Below are 18,793 nucleotides of genomic sequence, written 5' to 3' on the forward strand. Positions count from 1 at the left end.
GCAGATAATATCGGTGGGCCGATAATATCGGACATCTCTACTAACTACCATTAGTGACTAGAATCGTTTCATCACTTCTAGACTGAATTGAATTAATGGATTCCATAGTTACCAGTAAATATACCAATAAATATGAATATATATAAATATTTTTTTTGTACCCCAAAATTATATTCGGAGGTATTTAAATAATAACCGGGGCTTTAGCACCTAATAAAACAGCCTAGTGACGCCACTGGTTCAAAAATACTATTTGCTCAATGTCAAAGAAAAAATAAGAAACATTTCTTTACTAAATGCACTACAAAACATTAAATGTTGAAATGTTTTATAAAATGATACCCCAAAGGTTTAATAAAATGTGTTCATTTATTTGCCAAACCCATTAGTAGGCAGCTGAAACAGTAACCAAGTTTGTTGGCCCCTGTGGTCAACAAATGGGCTGCCAACCCAACATGTCAGCGTGACCCAACTGCTATAAAAGCCAGTGGGACTTCTGCAAACTTTCCACAGCATCTACCCGGCGTTTTTCTGTCCCTTGCTGTGGAACCATGACACCCACATGGGCTTCGGTTTGCCTTGTGGCTACTGTCCTTAGCTGCCTGGCTGACGCTCAGAGTTACCAAAAGCCTCCGCAGAAACCTCCGAACACGCCGCAACAGCGGCCCCAGTGGAAGCCAGCTCCCCAGGCTCCCCAGGCTCCTCAGGCTCCTCAGGTCCCCCAGTGGAAGCCAGCTCCTCAGGCTCCTCAGGCTCCTCAGGCTCCTCAGGGTCCCCAGGCTCCTCAGGTCCCCCAGTGGAAGCCAGCTCCTCAGGCTCCTCAGGCTCCCCAGGCTCCCCAGGCTCCTCAGGCTCCCAAACATCCTCAGGCTCCTCAGGTCCCCCAGTGGAAGCCAGCTCCTCAGGCTCCCCAGGCTCCTCAGGCTCCTCAGGCTCCCCAGGCTCCCCAGCGGCCCCCTATGAACCCCGTAGCTCCCCGTCCTCATCAATACCCTCCCAAGATAACCTCCCGGCCCCAGACTCCCTCCAAGCCCCAGAGGCCCCAACCGCAGGATCAACTAGGAATGACGTCGCCTCCTGAAGACACAGTCCAGAGCTGTGAGGTCGAGGATGCCTACAAGATCAATTGTGGCCCCGAGGGCATTTCTGCTGACCATTGTGGCGCTATTAACTGCTGCTTCGATGGGAGAATGTGCTTCTACGGAAAGGCAGGTCAGTGTTGCGAGACCCGCCTCATCCCACACCTAATATTGACTTGGAGACACTGAATGTGTCTCTTTTCTCGTTTTCTTTTCCCCAGTGACTGTTCAGTGCACCAAGGACGCGCAGTTCATCGTGGTGGTGGCCACGGATGCCACGCTGCCAAACATTGACCTGGAATCTGTGTCGCTGCTTGGAAATGAACCAGGCTGTGGCCTTGTGGGCAGCAACTCACGCTTCGCTATCTACCAGTTCCCTGTGACCGGCTGTGGTTCTGTGACCAGGGTATGATCCCCCATTCATGAATGATTGAATCGGTCCAATTTGATGCCTGACCAAAATAGTTGTTGAGGATGCTTGAATATCACAACGCATTCACCAATTTGTGGTGTTATTAATGTATTTATAATTGACCAAATACCTTGATGTACCATTGATTGATGAATGTGTTTGCACAACTATATGACGTTGTAACAAGACTCTTATCTTCATATGCATGTTAAGCTTGAGATCTTCACTGAGAACTCACTGAGAACTTCCGAACTAACAGCAAACTCCCCACAGGATGAGCCTGGGGTGGTTGTCTACGAGAACAGAATGTCATCTCTATACGAAGTGGGAGTGGGGCCCTTTGGGTCAATCACTAGAGACAGCACCTATGAGTGGGTAATTGTATCCCATGCATTTAAGACATCTTGACCCTTTCACATAGCTGTTTAGTATGCAATTACTTCGGTTTATTGTTTTGTTGTGTCTCTGTGGTTTCATGGTGCAAGTGTGAAATTGTTATTATTTTGATCTCATGTGCTTGTTATGGCTCTTTTAATTGTGTTCCTTATTAATCAATGTGAAGCACTTTGTAAGAAAAATCTCGATTTTAATAGTAATTCTTAAGGTTACTATTATTGAAAAGCTATGGTATAAGCTACAATTTAACTTTTAAATATCCGTCATGTGTGACTCTGACTGTGTAACTCTTGTGTAATTCAACCCAAAGCAAAAATTCTCAGAATTGGGACAAAATCTTTTATTCCAAATATGGATTTACAAATAAAATCAGAGTCTGAATCTGCTCTCTCCGTTCCTCGCAGGCTGCTCTTCCAGTGTAGATATATCGGCGCCTCAATCGAAGCGCTGGTCATTGAGGTTGTGTTAAATGAGGCTCCACAACCGATCGCCGCCCTTGGACCAATGCGGGTGGATCTAATGTTGGGCAACGGAGTGTGTACCCAAAAGGGATGTTACGAAGGTCAGAAGAAAGAAAGATGGACATTACACCACAAATTGATGAAAGCTTTCAGTCGTTTTTAATATGTAATGCTGTATTTATTTTCATATGGACCTCAACGCAGGTGGGACGTTATTGATAAATATCAATTTTTGCTACTTTGATAAATATCATTTTTGCTACTTTCGACAATTTGGCAGAGGACGTGGCTTATGATTCCTTCTACAACGCGGCCGACTACCCCGTGGTGAAGGTCCTCAGGGATCCTGTCTACGTACAGGTCCAACTGTTGGGCAGGAGCGACCCCTCGCTGACCCTGACTGTCGGCCGCTGCTGGACCACCACCACCCCCGACCCACATAGCCTTCCCCAGTGGGACCTGCTGACCTATGGGTAGGCCTTACAGCAGGGGTCACCCACCTTTATGAACCTGAGAGCTACTTCATGGGTACTGAGTCATACGAAGGGCACCCGGTTTGATACTCTTCTGAAATAACACATTTGCACAGTTTGCCTTTAGTAATATATTATTATTAATGATTAATGATACTCCTCTATGTGAAGACACTGATCATGTTAATGATTTCTCACAATAATTATCAACAATGACTTAATAACGGTGGGAAAGAGTCTTTCCAGAATGAGTGGTGCTATGTCTAGAACAGGCCTGCGGGCGCCTCATGTGGTCGCAGCGGGCGCCCTGTTGGTGCCCGCTGCCTTACAGTGTAGCCTTGAGCCAGACCACCACGTCCTACACTCGAAGCGTTGCAGTAAGGCTTAAGGGCAGAGACGTTTCACATAGGCCCATTCTTTGAAGGTGCACGAGTAAAGTAAAGTTCCATGTCTGAGTACTTCTCCAATCTTCCTCCAATACACCAGGCTATAGTCACGTCGTGGTGATGATGATGATGATGATGATGATGATGATGAAACATTCTTATTTATTTTTTTACTCGCCTCCGTTCATGCCCCCCCTCCTCATCCTCCTCCTCTACAGCTGTCCCTACCGTGACGACCGCTACCAGACGGCACTGAAGCTGGCCAATAACGTCGAATTTCCATCTCACTACCAGCGTTTCGTGTTCAAGATGTTCACCTTCGTGGACCAGGGCAGTGCAAGTAATACGAAGGGTGTCCTTGCCCCCTTTCTTCCACTGAGGGAAAAGGTAATGCTTCCAACTTAACAATGTCACAGTTTGGTTCTCTGTTCCACCTGAAGTACAGTATCTGAAAAAAGCCTAATCTACATGTTTGGTTCCCAGGTGTTCATCCACTGTACCACAGCAGTGTGTATCGGAGCCAATTGTCAACCAAGATGTTCCAGGAAGAGTAAGGAAACTTTGATAATATTTATTATCTCAATTGTCTGAAAACAGATATTGTGGTTCACAGGCTATAATCTGCGTTCAATGTCTTTTAATCTCACAATGACCGGCAATGTCTACTCCTGCATCTACATCCACAGAGAGAGATGCTGGCAAAGCTACCCAGCGGTACGTTGAGAACACTGCCATGGTTAGCAGCATGGAGGTCCAGTTCGTCTCAGGAGAACAAGCTTCCTGATTTGCTCGCAAATGCAATTAAAAAATTCATGCTTGTATGTGACTGATAAGAAAGTGACTGAAATAAATCTTCTGGTCCTAGAACATGTATCCTATCTCAATTAGGGGTGTCTCTGATTTTGGGGCAACATGCAGCCAAACACGCCATTCCCTACATATAATACATTTGTTTATGTGCATGACATAATTTTACAATCAGGCTCAATTATATCATAACAAAGAGGTAGACAACACATGATTCAAATGGTTGGATAAATATGTATTCATCCAAAATGACTAATATAGTGTGTAGTGAACGGATGATTGGAACGTGTGCAACATAAAACCATGCCTTGGCCATGAGGGACAAAGCAACAAAACAAAAAAACACCTTTCCTGCATGTGCGGAAAGAAAGCGAGAAAGACTGATGTTGTCCAATTGATCAAGCCTGCAGGCCGAACCTGCACACACACACACACACACACACACACACACACACACACACACACACACACACACACACACACACACACACACACACACACACACACACACACACACACACAAGACATGTATGTGGCTATAAACACATATTCATAATCATGCTTTAACACCTATACAGCCAAGCTCACAACGGCACACAACAATAGTAACGGGTCCGACCTCGAACTTCCTGGTTGCGCCCACTTATTCACCGCTCTGGGTGGAATCTAGCACAGGCCAATCATTGCTGCCCATTGCTCCAGAACAGCGAACGCTGATTGGATAATCGCCTGACAGGCAAATGTCAGAGGGCGTTGTCTGGACACTGATTTGCATAAGAAGACGCGGAAGATATTAGAGAATCATTACTATTACCAGAGCTATTTGATTATCCCTCTAGAAGGCGCTGTACTGTACCATTCGTTCCCGATGCTATTGAAACCATCCCGCTATGTCAGACTTTATCTTTTAGCTAGCTCGAACTACAACGCCACCCCGGCTTCACGAGTCTGGCGAGGTTGTCACCCCTTTACGAGATCCTTTTCTTCGCTATTGGTCAGAAAGCTCACCATGCAGACGGGAGACGGTTGTTCGGGTAAATTCAACATGCCCGATCGGCTTTTACACCCCAATGTCAGTAACCTGAGGACTCCGAGTCCTCTCGGATCGAACGGCGATGACGACTCCGAGGCAGAGTCTTACCGGGACGGGCGAACCGAGGAGGTGGACAAGGAGACGAGGGACAGGGCGTTCGCTTGGTGCAGAGACTTTCTGTCTGGTTCTTGGAAGACCATTCCCGAATCAGACTTTCAAATCTCCATCGTAAGGTAATATGTTAATTACGTCATAAGTAAAGCGCATTAGTGTTCTTTCAAAAAAGGTGTTATTTCAATACTATGAAATGGCCTATCCGATTGCCCGATGCTTTGGTTTTCCGCTCTTTGTTTAGCCAGCAGGATATTTAACATTGTACATTATGTTTACAGTGGCGGGCTGAGTAATCTCCTTTACATGTGCAATCTGCCTGCCCAAGTAGCCACTGTGGCGGAGGAACCACGCCGGGTGCTGCTCCGAGTCTATGGGGCTATTCTACAGGTTGTTGTGTGTGTGTAGTTATGTGTGTACATTATAACGTTTGCTCATTCAGTAGAGATGGGGCTAGGTAATCCGATGTATTAACCATGATATCTGATTTCTAAACAGGGAGTGGACTCACTGGTCTTGGAAAGTGTGATGTTTGCAATTCTGGCTGAACGGACTCTTGGACCAAAGTTGTACGGTATCTTTCCAGAGGGACGTTTAGAAGAGTATTTGCCGGTACAACACTCATGCACACTCCTACTTTAATAAATACATTAATTGAAAGAGTTATGCATATTTGTGAAGATCAACCGTCAGAGTTACAGTTGGGTGAACCATTTTGTTGTGATCTTTTATGTCTCTTCTAAGAATGATCGCATGCGCACAGAGGAGCTCTACGACCCCTCCATTTCCTCGGAGATTGCTTGTAAGGTGGCTCGTTTCCACAAAATGCAAATGCCCTTTAATAAAGAGCCAAAATGGCTTTTTGGAACGATTGATCGGTAGGCAAGCTCTCGGTCTCTGCCTCAATCAATAAAACATTTTTAAATGTTATTACAATATTTTACTTCTGACCATTTGCTTTAATGCAGCATGATGTCGTCCACTGTCCACTAGGTACATGGATCAAGTTCTGGAACTCAAGTTTACACGGGAAGCACACGTCAAGAAGTACAATAAGCTGATGCAGTTCAACCTGCCAGCCGAGCTGGATAGTCTCCGGTGAGTTGACTCGATGAAGTGGGGGAGGCTGGATCCCAAAAATGGGAAGGAACAGAGTTACGGCTTGTTTTCTGTCAAGACACAGAGATAATCTATCAAAGAGAAGGATAAAGAGGATAATGCTTTTCTACAGGGACCCATCCCGTGTTGATATAAAACACTTTTTTCTTTTTAGTACAATGGGTTCTGGACAGGATGTTTTGGCTTGTCCTCCCATCCCATCAGAAAATGATGCTGGCTGATGAGTTTGAGTTTGATGTTAGCCTCCATCTACATGATTGGCCAAAAGCAAACCTGAAGCAGAAGAAAGCAAACAGTCCCTTTCACCCCGGTCTGACCTGGGTGTCTGCGAACCACCCAAACAAATGTTATCAAACCGCCTGGTGCCTCCTTCAGTAGATTAGTACAAGGTACAAACATGACTTCCTGAAAGGGCAAAGATACCGTCTATACTTTTGTACTTTCTACTCTTCATATCTGAAGTGACCGGCTCTGTTGTCTCTGACATGGCACTACCCCACAATCACGATCTCTATGTTAACCTTATCTCCACCCTTCTCTCCATTGCTTGTTGTCATCGATAGACAGCTGCTGGCAGCAACACCCTCTCCTGTGGTCTTCTGTCATAATGACGTAACGGAAGGTATTTATCACGCCACAATCAACACCTCTCATACAGTCGTCGTCCCCCCCCCCCCCCCGTTACCACATTTGTTGTCCTATTTCCCCGAATCCCATAATATACTTTTATTAGTTTATTGATAAGGGCAATGCACAACACCAGATTAAGCCATATAATTAATTAAAACATGCAGCCCCTGCCCACAGCCCTTATATCAGTTAGGGATATAAATATTATGTCGTCCAAGATTAGATAGTAAACAAACGGGTGGGTTGATGATGAATACCATTATCTAGGTTTTTGTGAGCTGAATAAGACAATGAGGGATTATTGCCACATGCAGTTGACTCAAGGCTCTTCAAACTTCATATTTTGGTTTACGAGCTTTAATAAGCATAATCCTATGTATACAACTCACAATTTGGACAGATTGACCCTGACACTGCCCCTGAAATGATATATGAATGAAAAGGATAAGGCGTCTGTGTGTGTAATGCATTGAGGACAGGGGGATTCTGGGTAATATCTAGTTCTGCTTTCTCAGGGAACATCCTGAAGCTGGAAGGCCGGGACCCCTCGTCTACTGAGAGACTCATGCTCATAGACTTTGAGTACAGCAGTTACAACTACAGGTGAACACGAAGGCCTTGCTTGCTTGAAAACGTTAGTGACATGAGTTGGTGTCAGTGGTGGACAATTCAAATCTTAAAAGACTTGAAATATATTTTTTATTTGTACCGGTAATCATTGTTTTAATATTTATGTCCTAATGTGAAGCACTTAAGCACCGATTTTGTTTTTTTTGGTTTGACTGTCCTTGTAGAAGAAGAGAGCTGCCGTAATATATTTGTGCTCGGTTTTATAACTTTGGTTATAAGGAGATAATAAGTTGCTATCAAGGCATAACCAACTACGTTTTATCCTGATAATCCAATATTTATCTCGTTATCTCGTCGTAACGAACCCGGTTATGAAAGATGATGACTTGCTTGTGTCAGGATTACGTCATAACGACGTTGGTCATTACGAGTTACAGAGTTATTGTCTTGTCATCAAAAATATGGCATCGCTTGGATTCCGGATACATATATCAGAAAATGCTAAGTTTGTTAGATTTTTCATTCCTGTTTCTTCCAGAAGGTCAGGGTCATGGTGTCGTTGTTTCTCTCCTTCAGGGGCTTTGACTTTGGAAACCACTTTTGCGAGTGGATGTACAACTACACCTATAACGAGTGGCCCTTCTACAGGGCCAGTGCGGAGAGCTACCCCACCCGCGAGCAGCAGGTTGGCTTGCTGCCTCTTGGCCATTTACTCTGCACTCAACTGAACATTTGAACACATTGTAAAAAATGTAACCACATTGGTATAATACGATTGACGATCATTGTTGATTGCAACGTCATGGCCATTTTTTTTAATATTGAACACCTTTTCAAATATAGCAATCCAGTACTGCTATTTGAGTATTTCATATTTTAATTTGGCAGTCTATGATTTCTTATCATAATAACATGACTATAAGCATCCATTTTCTCTGATGCATACAGAAACACTTTGTATTCTGTAATATATATATATAATATATATATTTTTTTTTTATTTGTACCAACACCTTAAAAAGAACTTGGATATTTACAAATGCTACAATCTTAATGTTCAGCTTCATTGTAGCAAAACAATGGTTAACACACCTGCTATATTGCCTATGTTGAGTATGTTTTGCTCTATATCCTAGCTTCATTTTATTCGTAACTACCTGGCGGAGTACCGAACATTCTCTGACAGCACTTCACAGGAGGACAAGACACAAGAGGAGGAGGCCATGCTGATTGAAGCCAACAGGTGATATAAATAGCTGACAAACATGTATATAAGACTGGTAAAATACTGAATTATTAATAATCCAGTATTGCACAAAAAAACAAAACGGCAGGGATTACTTGAACAGTGTACAAAGATTCTTGGTTTCTTAGGAGATCTCTGAATTCAATTGGATATGAAACCAAAATAATCCATTTATTTTTTTACATGGAAAGTTTTTTTCTAGTACTGTATGACAATATGAGTAATAGAAAGAGGATATTAAAGTGACGCATCGCAACATGAAATAAGATTGATTATTGTCTTTGACATTGCAATCACAGTCATTAAGGAGCATACCTGCCTCATGATGTATTTGCTATAAAACTAAACACTTAGTCTTAAGTGCGAAGGTGGTCTGCATCGTTATTTTATTGATTATTTTGACAAGTGGCTCCTGTTGCAATATGTCTTCTGAGTGGACAAGAAGCACAACAATTTCTTTATCCCTTGTGATCCAGGTACGCACTTGCATCTCATTTTCTCTGGGGCCTGTGGTCCATCATCCAGGCCAAGATATCTAAGATAGAGTTTGGATATATGGTAAGGAGGCTGCTGGCGTTGACTTGTGTTTACATGGGCTCTTCTATGAGTATCACCTGGTAAAATTATTTTCTTCCTTTGCAGGACTATGCTTATTGCCGATTCGAGGCCTACTTCAAGCAGAAAAAGCTTTTTTCCTGAACAGCCTGTCCCAGTGAAACAGGAATTCCTTTTATTTAGATCTTCACATCTTCATATAATGCTGGCTTGTTACAGTATAATTTCCTGTTGCCTGATATGAGCCATTTCAGTTTTAGAGTTTAGAACGTGGAAAATGTAGAATAAATGTAAAATTGCCATGTTTGGCTTTACATAGTTTTACTTTATGTATAATTCATTGCTTTTTATATTTTTATTTGAGGGTCCAATTTCATCTCACTTAACTTATGTTTCTGAGAAGATGCAACACACAATTATGTCAGTTGAAAATCGTAAAATCGTTCCTGTACTTGTTTGTGGCATAATCATGCAGATAGGGATACCTGAAACAATACATATACATATGTTTTGACATGTATGTATTAATATTCAACTGGACAACTTCTTTATTTGTAAGTCTTTACTTAACAATTCCACCTCTTTTACTAATAGATACTGTAGGGCCTAACCCATATGTGAGATGATGGCAATGATTCTCATTTTGGATCTGAAATTGTGTATATTCCATGACGCACTGTCTAACATTAAATAAAACACCTACTTAAGGATGAATGTAAACAGTAATGTATGTCCTTTTTTATCACACACATACAAATAATACATATCCACATGACTCTGATTCTTTTGACAGAAAAAACTATTTTAAATATTTGTTTAGATGTAACTCCTTAAGAGGACATGTTGCACCTCTTACAATGCAAACTTTTTATAGTGTTAAAGCTTTGATTTTCTTTTGAGCCATCGTAAAGTACAAACAATTGCTTTTTGCCCTGTTAATTCTGCCAGACCCTCAATAACTTGCCAGATTCATTGAGACAGAAACTTTTCAGGGATGCTGTAAGAAATTGTGTCTGTTGGGTAAAGCATAGAATTGGCTACTGGCCTGCTCAGAAGCCGCGTTTAGATATTTCAAAAGCTAATTAAGATTTTGTACCATGTGTGCATTGAGAGCTCTCAGCCACTATAACTGGCATGATAAAACTTCTGAACACTGCATTATTTTATTTTTTTTACAAAGAGTACAAATATGTACGCTGTTATGTCTTATCGGATGTCCTCACGGAGGCCTGGCACTGCATGACCTTGACTGGCCCTGAATTTGAAGATGTGGAGTTCCTACTGTTGAGGGTCAGCTTGGCGTTTAATCTTGTCCATTTTGAGGGTTCAGGTGTAGGACTTGTCTCCATTTGTAACCCTTTGCGGGCTGTGGATGAAGGCTACGCTGTACTGTCTGAACTCCACTGCATCGGCGAGGTACTCTGGGTGGCACTATGAAGGCTGAGTCCCAAGAAGACCGAGGAATCACATTACCTCCCGAGCCCCGAATGCCCTCTCACCCACTGCAGCTTGAAATAAACAAGAGGAACATGGCTACTACTAGAGTTCATAGCTTCTCACCTACTGCCGCTTGGAAGAAGGACCGACTTGTAACCACACTAGGATTGTTTCAGAACCAACCGGAAAACCTCAGTTAATCGTCTGGGGTTATATAGTATAGTACGTTTTGATTGGTTTAGTTGGGCTTTAAGCTCTATTTTCTGTTCTAGATGTCCGTCTATATGATCAAGAAACGATCTGTAATTCTGAGAGGACAATTCCTGTTGTTTTCAATTGTATTTGGCCATTGTAATTAAATAGTTGCATGTTATGCAGTATTTTAAGAAGGAAGATATTGGGACACGTTGGTGTAAAAGTTACTGGGAAAATTATAACTGTCCCACCCACCAATATTGCCTTTTTGATGCTGTTAGATACTGTTCAATCTACGGCCCATCTATTTAGATTGAATCTTTATGACTGTTAGTTATCGTAGTTTCATTGTGATCAGTTTTAACCACTTCAAAGATGAACACCTTTAAACCGTTTATAATTCTATTGTGTCAGTGGATTCGCTCAATAGTACAATATATCTTAGTGAGGGTTTGGAAAGCTTTCCCAGCGGCAGTCCATATTTTGACGACTCCACCAGAATGCACGGGCCTGGAGTCTCCCGAAACACCGTCGGAAGAGTGGAGGACCAGTGAGGTGTTGCGAACATATCACTCCGGAGGTGAAAGTGCAACCGTAGTGATGGTTCAAACGGACACACATGCCTTCCATGTAAGTATAATGCTCTGTATAATTCACGTTGTGACATCATCTTTCTCTTGGAAAGCTTATCCACATTAAAATGTGCCCTTTTTGGCTGACAGGGTTTCTACATATATTACTTTAAATGTAGATTGCTGTGTTTTTTTATAGCCTTTGTATTATGTTTGATCAGGTGGATCTGGAAAGGCTTTCAGAGTGCAGTGAGTATTTCCGGGGGCTGTCCCAGTCCAGAATGAGGGAGTTGTCTGAGGGTCTGATCCGCCTGGGTCATGTGCCTTCCTCCATCTTCCACAACCTCCTCGAGTTCTCCTTCCATCAGCGGTTCACCGTGCCAGAGGAGGAGCTGGCGGATACCATCCAGGTAGAGGCGGCCACCAGGTGAACCGTTTAAACCTCAAGACTATTCATCATCTCTCTTTGCTCCAACACCAGTGTGCTGCAACCACCTGGGTGATGCACGGAAGCCAGTAGATACCTAAAGAGGGGGAACCTAAAATGAGGGCTGTGAAAACCTTAGGCACTGTCACTGCTTATAAGGGCTATTCAAACACAATGACTCCAAGGACCGCAAACATGCAGTACCAGAGCCCTGTCTTTCCTACGCCACAGGTATCCAGCTACCTCCTGGCTGAGGCCTTCCTCTCAGAGTGTCTGGCGGTCCTCGCCGAAGTGCTCACACCAGAGAACTGCCTGCCCTATCTCGGCCTGGCCGAGGACATCAGCTGCGCCAAGCTGAGGACGACAGTGTTCACCTTCCTGAGCAGAAACCTTCTGGAGCAGTCGCACCTGACCCGGTACGACTGCTGCTGCCCGTTAAGGTTAAGATGTGAGAGCATGGTCATGTGCTTAACCGCATCCTAAATCACTTTTGATAAAAGTACTTTGCTTGATGACTGTAGTGGCGATTTGTCCTCAATAAAACAATAACTTGAAAATGAAGATATCAAACAAAGCGACGTAATCAAAATAGCCACTGAAGCACCAGGGGGACGAATCTTACGCAGTGCATGGGAAAGAGTCAGCTGACCAATGACTATAATAGATGTGTTAGGTGAATACGAAAAATTTGTCAATTGGCAATTATCACTTTTAAACCCAATGTTCAGATGTATTTATGTATTATGACTTAAAAAAAAAAGCTACCTTCATTTCTATGAGTGACGTTTCATGGCAGGCAAGCCTTGGCTCAGCTATGTATGTGCTTTTTACAAGACACCGTAAGAGTCTGATCAGGTAAGATAAGACCGACATTTAAAGAAAGAGTCATAAACAGCTTATGGGTTGTAAATGTGGGTCATATACCCTAGAGGAGTGACATAACGTCCAAGGATCTATATGATATTAACATGTTTAAGCCCTAATGATAATTACCGTAGTAATAAGGGCAGCAGTGGCTCTGGAGGTAGGGCAGGTTGTCTGGCGAGCGGGAGGTTGCTGGTTCAATCCCTGAATCGGAGCCAATGCTAAAGCGCGGTTCTTGTCGGTTTGTGCCGCAGGGGTGTCAGCCCTGAGGAGATGGAGGAGCTGATTGGTCTGAGAGCCCAGGGGCGCCGGGGACTCTGTGTCCTCAGGAAGGAGAACATCCTATCCCGGGACGCCCCGGAGACCGCACGCGCCCGCCATCTCTACAGACTGTCGGAGGACGGGGGAGCCTCGTCGTGGCACCCCATCTCTGAGCTTCCGTTCAGGGCAGACAAATGGTGCTACACCGCAGTGGTGCTGTTCAACTACCTGTACATCCTGGGCGGGTACAGGCAGCCAATCAGAAGAGGCTGGGAGTTCAAAATGGCCTCTTTTCGATACAATCCTTTGTCACACACATGGGTCGCCACGGCTCCTCTGATCAAGGTGAGGTGACAGGGCGGGTCTATCTGATTCTAAATAACAGATCCTTACCGAGAGACGGTACATTAGGGTCAGAATGATCATTTTCCACCCAGTGCATGACACTATTTTAGCAATATTCTATTGCTTTGGTTGTTCCCTCCACCTCACCTGTTGGATATAAGTACGTGTACCTGCTTAACGCCACCGGGGTTCAGTCCATGACAGACGCTGTCTGCTGCGTCCCCCAGCGCAGGAGGCATTTCAGCGCGGTGGCGTGTGAGGGAGGTATCTACGCCGTTGGCGGCTGGTATCTGGACTCCCTGGTGAGTCCGGACTCCAACACAGCCCTGTACACCGCCGTGGAGCGCTACGACCCCTGGGGCGACTCCTGGAGGTATGCGTCTTCCGTTTAGATGTTAGACTTATTCCGTGTCTTGGACGTTTTGGTGTTTGCGATTGTTTGTGCTTCAAAGGTTGACTTGACGTTAAGTCGAGGTACGTGTGTGTGTGTGTGTGAATGTATGTGTGTGCGCGTGTATGTGGGAACCCCGGTAACTTAATGTCTTCTCTCTCTCTCTCTCTCCTATAGGTTTGTGTCTTCACTTCCTCTATCTGGTTCCCAGTTCACAGTGTCTATGTCCCACGACGTTCCCCTGGCAACCAGCTTAGGTCATTGTGTCTATGTGCTGGGCAGCATCCAGAGAACCGGAGAGAAACTACTTCTGCAGTACAACACGACAGAAGGTTGGGGCCACCGGCAGAACTGGTTTATTGCTTTCGGCACAGGGCTCTGGCAAGCTCGACTAACCCCAAGATGTTCTCTCTCCCTCTCTCTCTCCTATAGGTTTGTGTCTTCACTTCCTCTATCTGGTTCCCAGTTCACAGTGTCTATGTCTGTGTCTATGTCTGTGTCTAACTGGTTTATTGGTCTTATCTCATCATTAATTTTCAGTCTAGTATAACCAGTATACCATTAGCTCAATTAACACAACTCCAACCCCAAGCAAAATGAAAAGCATGTGAAAAAAAGTTGCATGCTTTATTTTTTGTATTTATGTAGCTATGTATTTAATAACTGTGCAGGTGTACAATCCCAGCAATAGCAATCTTTTTTATTCCTATAACAATACCCATATCACTCAGTGACCAAAACTTGCTGAAAAGCAACAGAGCAAGTAGGTACAACCACCGATGATGTCTTACCGATGTTGTTCAACTCATCAAAGTTTTGTTTAATTGCATTAAATCGCCATAAACTGATAATCCATTGTCTGGGCACCATTCTGAAACCTCAAATGCTGTTTACGATCAGTGAGTCCAGACTGTTGTCTTGTTACTTTGGAAGGTTCCTAACTGGGTGAAATGACCCAGAAGTATCTGAGTGGCAGCCACAATAAGAGCTGGATTCTCTAAAAAATAGGGAGATTCAATGCTTCCTTTCTTATTTCCTTTTAGCATCCTTTAGCATAAGTGTAGTCGGATTCTCTGTAGTCCGTTCCTAAATCCTTCACATCTTCCCTTGACCTCCTGACGTTTTCCATCGAGGTCAAGGAGAAGAGGTTAGGAAAGGACAATGGATGTTATTATTAGTTATTACTACCACCGTCTTTATTGCCAAATAGTGGCAACAGCCAGAGAACCGGAGAGAAACTACTTCTGCAGTACAACACGCCTAAAGGTTGGGGCGAACAACAGAACTGGTTTATTGGTTTCGGCAAAGGGTTCTTGCTAATCCCAAGATGTTTGTCTTTCTCTCTCCCTAACTCACACACACACGCACCCAAACTCACTCACTCTTTCACTAATCTCTTACTCACACACACACACACACACACCCAAACTCACTCAATCACTTTCTTACGCTCTCTCACACACACACACACACACACACACACACACACACACACACACACACACACACACACACACACACACACACACACACACACACACACACACACACACACACACTCTGCCCCTCTGCTGTAGACTGCTGGTCGGAGCTTCTCCCTACCCTGACCAGAGCGGACGCCGACCTGCCCACCCTCTACTTCCTGGGTGCCACGGACACCCTGATCGTGATTGGAGGAAACGCCGCTGAGAATGTGGTGACATCATTCTGTCCGCGGACACGCCGGTGGGGAGAGGTACGGAATCAGAGACCCATCAGGGGAAAAACATCAGATCCGTCACATCGATTAGCTCATCAGCAATTCACAATTGTGTTGACAATGTGTGCTCCTTTTCTAGGGCATTGTGTCTTACAATGCAGCCTCGATATTCAGCCCATACTGAAGTGTGTTGTTGTATCCGTGTCTTGGTGCCCAGATCCACGCGGCCTCCAAGGTGGCCTTGGCGGGCCAGGGGACTGTGTTAGAGGAGCACGTGCTGATGCCAGCGACAGAGCACCGAGGAGTGGTGCGGCTGGACCTGCAGGACCTGACCCTGAGCGCGCTGCCTCCTCTGCCTCTGACGGCTCGCTATGAGGCCGTCTTTCACTTGTACTTTTGATTACTCTCGAGTATACTTTGTCCCCCTAACCTCTTCATCCCCCCCCTCCCAAGGACGTCGTAAGGCATTTAAACATGTAAGAAAGCACTTAAATGTGACACACCCCCAGAACTATAGTCTTATCTCAACATTAACTTTCAGTCTAGTATAACCAGTATACCATTAGCTCAATTAAACACAATTCCAACCCCAAGCAAAATGATAAGCATGTGAAAACAAGTTGCATGCTTTATGTTTAGTATTTATGTAGCTATGTATTTAATAACTGTGCAGGTGTACAAGCCCAGCAATAGCAATCTTTTTTATTCCTATAACAATACCCATATCACTCAGTGACCAAAACTTGCTGAAAAGAAACAGAGCAAGTACAACCACCAATGATGTCTTACCGATGTTGTTCAACTCATCAAAGTTTTGTTTAATTGCATTAAATCGCCATAAACTGATAATCCATTGTCTGGGCACCATTCTGAAACCTCAAATGCTGTTTACGATCAGTGAGTCCAGACTATTGTCTTGTTACTTTGGAAGGTTCCTAACTGGGTGAAATGACCCAGAAGTATCTGAGTGGCAGCCACAATAAGAGCTGGATTCTCTAAATAATAGGGAGATTCAATGCTTCCTTTCTTATTTCCTTTTAGCATCCTTTAGCATAAGTGTAGTCGGATTCTCTGTAGTCCGTTCCTAAATCCTTCACATCTTCCCTTGACCTCCTGACGTTTTCCATCGAGGTCAAGGAGAAGAGGTTAGGAAAGGACAATGGATGTTATTATTAGTTATTACTACCACCGTCTTTATTGCCAAATAGTGGCAACAGCCAGAGAACCGGAGAGAAACTACTTCTGCAGTACAACACGCCTAAAGGTTGGGGCGAACAACAGAACTGGTTTATTGGTTTCGGCAAAGGGTTCTTGCTAATCCCAAGATGTTTGTCTTTCTCTCTCCCTAACTCACACACACACGCACCCAAACTCACTCACTCTTTCACTAATCGTTTCTCTTACTCACACACACACACACACACACCCAAACTCACTCAATCACTTTCTTACGCTCTCTCACACACACACACACACACACACACACACACACACACACACACACACACACACACACACACACACACACACACACACACACACACACACACACACACACACACACACACACTCTGCCCCTCTGCTGTAGACTGCTGGTCGGAGCTTCTCCCTACCCTGACCAGAGCGGACGCCGACCTGCCCGCCCTCTACTTCCTGGGTGCCACGGACACCCTGATCGTGATTGGAGGAAACGCCGCTGAGAATGTGGTGACATCATTCTGTCCGCGGACACGCCGGTGGGGAGAGGTACGGAATCAGAGACCCATCAGGGGAAAAACATCAGATCCGTCACATCGATTAGCTCATCAGCAATTCACAATTGTGTTGACAATGTGTGCTCCTTTTCTAGGGCATTGTGTCTTACAATGCAGCCTCGATATTCAGCCCATACTGAAGTGTGTTGTTGTATCCGTGTCTTGGTGCCCAGATCCACGCGGCCTCCAAGGTGGCCTTGGCGGGCCAGGGGACTGTGTTAGAGGAGCACGTGCTGATGCCAGCGACAGAGCACCGAGGAGTGGTGCGGCTGGACCTGCAGGACCTGACCCTGAGCTTGCTGCCTCCTCTGCCTCTGACGGCTCGCTATGAGGCCGTCTTTCACTTGTACTTTTGATTACTCTCGAGTATACTTTGTCCCCCTAACCTCTTCATCCCCCCCCTCCCAAGGACGTCGTAAGGCATTTACACATGTAAGAAAGCACTTAAATGTGACACACCCCCAGAACTATAGTCTTATCTCAACATTAACTTTCAGTCTAGTATAACCAGTATACCATTAGCTCAATTAAACACAATTCCAACCCCAAGCAAAATGATAAGCATGTGAAAACAAGTTGCATGCTTTATGTTTAGTATTTATGTAGCTATGCATTTAATAACTGTGCAGGTGTACAAGCCCAGCAATAGCAATCTTTTTCATTCCTATAACAATACCCATATCACTCAGTGACCAAAACTTGCTGAAAAGAAACAGAGCAAGTACAACCACCAATGATGTCTTACCGATGTTGTTCAACTCATCAAAGTTTTGTTTAATTGCATTAAATCGCCATAAACTGATAATCCATTGTCTGGGCACCATTCTGAAACCTCAAATACTGTTTACGATCAGTGAGTCCAGACTATTGTCTTGTTACTTTGGAAGGTTCCTAACTGGGTGAAATGACCCAGAAGTATCTGAGTGGCAGCCACAATAAGAGCTGGATTCTCTAAATAATAGGGAGATTCAATGCTTCCTTTCTTATTTCCTTTAGTTACCTTTAGCATAAGTGTAGTCGGATTCTCTGTAGTCCATTCCTAAATCCTTCACATCTTCCCTTGACCTCCTGACGTTTTCCATCGAGGTCAAGGAGAAGAGGTGAGGAAAGGACAAAGGATGTTATTATTAGTTATTACTACCACAGTCTTTATTGCCAGCTAGTGGCCTCATGTTGCACCTGCATGGTTTGGCGGGGGTCATTCAATTATATTCGTCCTGACCTTTCAATAGAGGGGTCATATTATGTCAAAATGGGATTATGCGTTGTTTAGATACTGACCTGTTTGTTTGTAAACTAGTTTGTATTATCATTTTTGAATTGGATTTATTGTTTATATTTTAAGTTTGTTTGTCATTGTGGGAATTGTTTATTTAAACAATACCAATATTTAAACAATTTAAATACCGTTTTCTTTACTTAATAAATTCAGAAATGTAGCCTATATTGGCTATTCAAAATAATTAGTGTGGGCTCTAATAACTTGTATTGTATTTTTGTGTGTGGAACGATTGATTTTTCTGTCATTATGTACTTTCTCTTGACAAGAGGACATATTCAGCCTGCAAGT

The 18,793-nt window shown here is 44.0% G+C and overlaps 3 protein-coding genes across 4 annotated transcripts; all 3 read left to right on the forward strand.

Moving 5' to 3' along the window:
• Nucleotides 1-531: 531 nt before the first annotated feature.
• Nucleotides 532-4,078, forward strand: LOC115551343 (zona pellucida sperm-binding protein 4). The gene is made up of 8 exons (XM_030367038.1): nt 532-1,212; nt 1,301-1,485; nt 1,765-1,862; nt 2,292-2,449; nt 2,629-2,821; nt 3,426-3,594; nt 3,691-3,757; nt 3,894-4,078. The coding sequence occupies exons 1-8, from the start codon at nt 552-554 to the stop codon at nt 3,989-3,991; spliced, it is 1,629 nt and encodes a 542-aa protein (XP_030222898.1). The 5' UTR covers nt 532-551; the 3' UTR covers nt 3,992-4,078.
• A 697-nt stretch (nt 4,079-4,775) lies between these two features.
• Nucleotides 4,776-9,998, forward strand: chkb (choline kinase beta). The gene is made up of 11 exons (XM_030367047.1): nt 4,776-5,280; nt 5,440-5,548; nt 5,657-5,770; nt 5,903-6,036; nt 6,152-6,256; nt 6,841-6,899; nt 7,423-7,510; nt 8,054-8,162; nt 8,614-8,720; nt 9,200-9,281; nt 9,366-9,998. The coding sequence occupies exons 1-11, from the start codon at nt 4,883-4,885 to the stop codon at nt 9,420-9,422; spliced, it is 1,362 nt and encodes a 453-aa protein (XP_030222907.1). The 5' UTR covers nt 4,776-4,882; the 3' UTR covers nt 9,423-9,998.
• Nucleotides 9,999-10,059: 61 nt separating this feature from the next.
• On the forward strand, nt 10,060-18,596 carry LOC115551344 (kelch-like protein 42). Of its 2 annotated transcripts, XR_003978023.1 has the most exons (10): nt 10,060-11,540; nt 11,704-11,892; nt 12,141-12,325; nt 13,028-13,379; nt 13,607-13,752; nt 13,948-14,102; nt 15,348-15,505; nt 15,687-15,945; nt 17,058-17,215; nt 17,397-18,596. XR_003978023.1 is itself a non-coding variant. In XM_030367039.1 (8 exons), exons 1-8 carry the CDS (start codon nt 11,286-11,288, stop codon nt 15,867-15,869), a joined length of 1,623 nt encoding a protein of 540 aa, XP_030222899.1. In that variant the 5' UTR covers nt 10,060-11,285; the 3' UTR covers nt 15,870-16,898. The 2 variants fall into 2 exon arrangements, 1 of the variants encoding a protein (XP_030222899.1); XM_030367039.1 differs by lacking the exons at nt 17,058-17,215; nt 17,397-18,596 and having other exon boundaries at nt 15,687-16,898.
• Nucleotides 18,597-18,793: the final 197 nt, after the last annotated feature.

The sequence above is a fragment of the Gadus morhua genome, chromosome 9, assembly GCF_902167405.1.
Source record: "Gadus morhua chromosome 9, gadMor3.0, whole genome shotgun sequence".
Taxonomy (NCBI): domain Eukaryota; kingdom Metazoa; phylum Chordata; class Actinopteri; order Gadiformes; family Gadidae; genus Gadus; species Gadus morhua.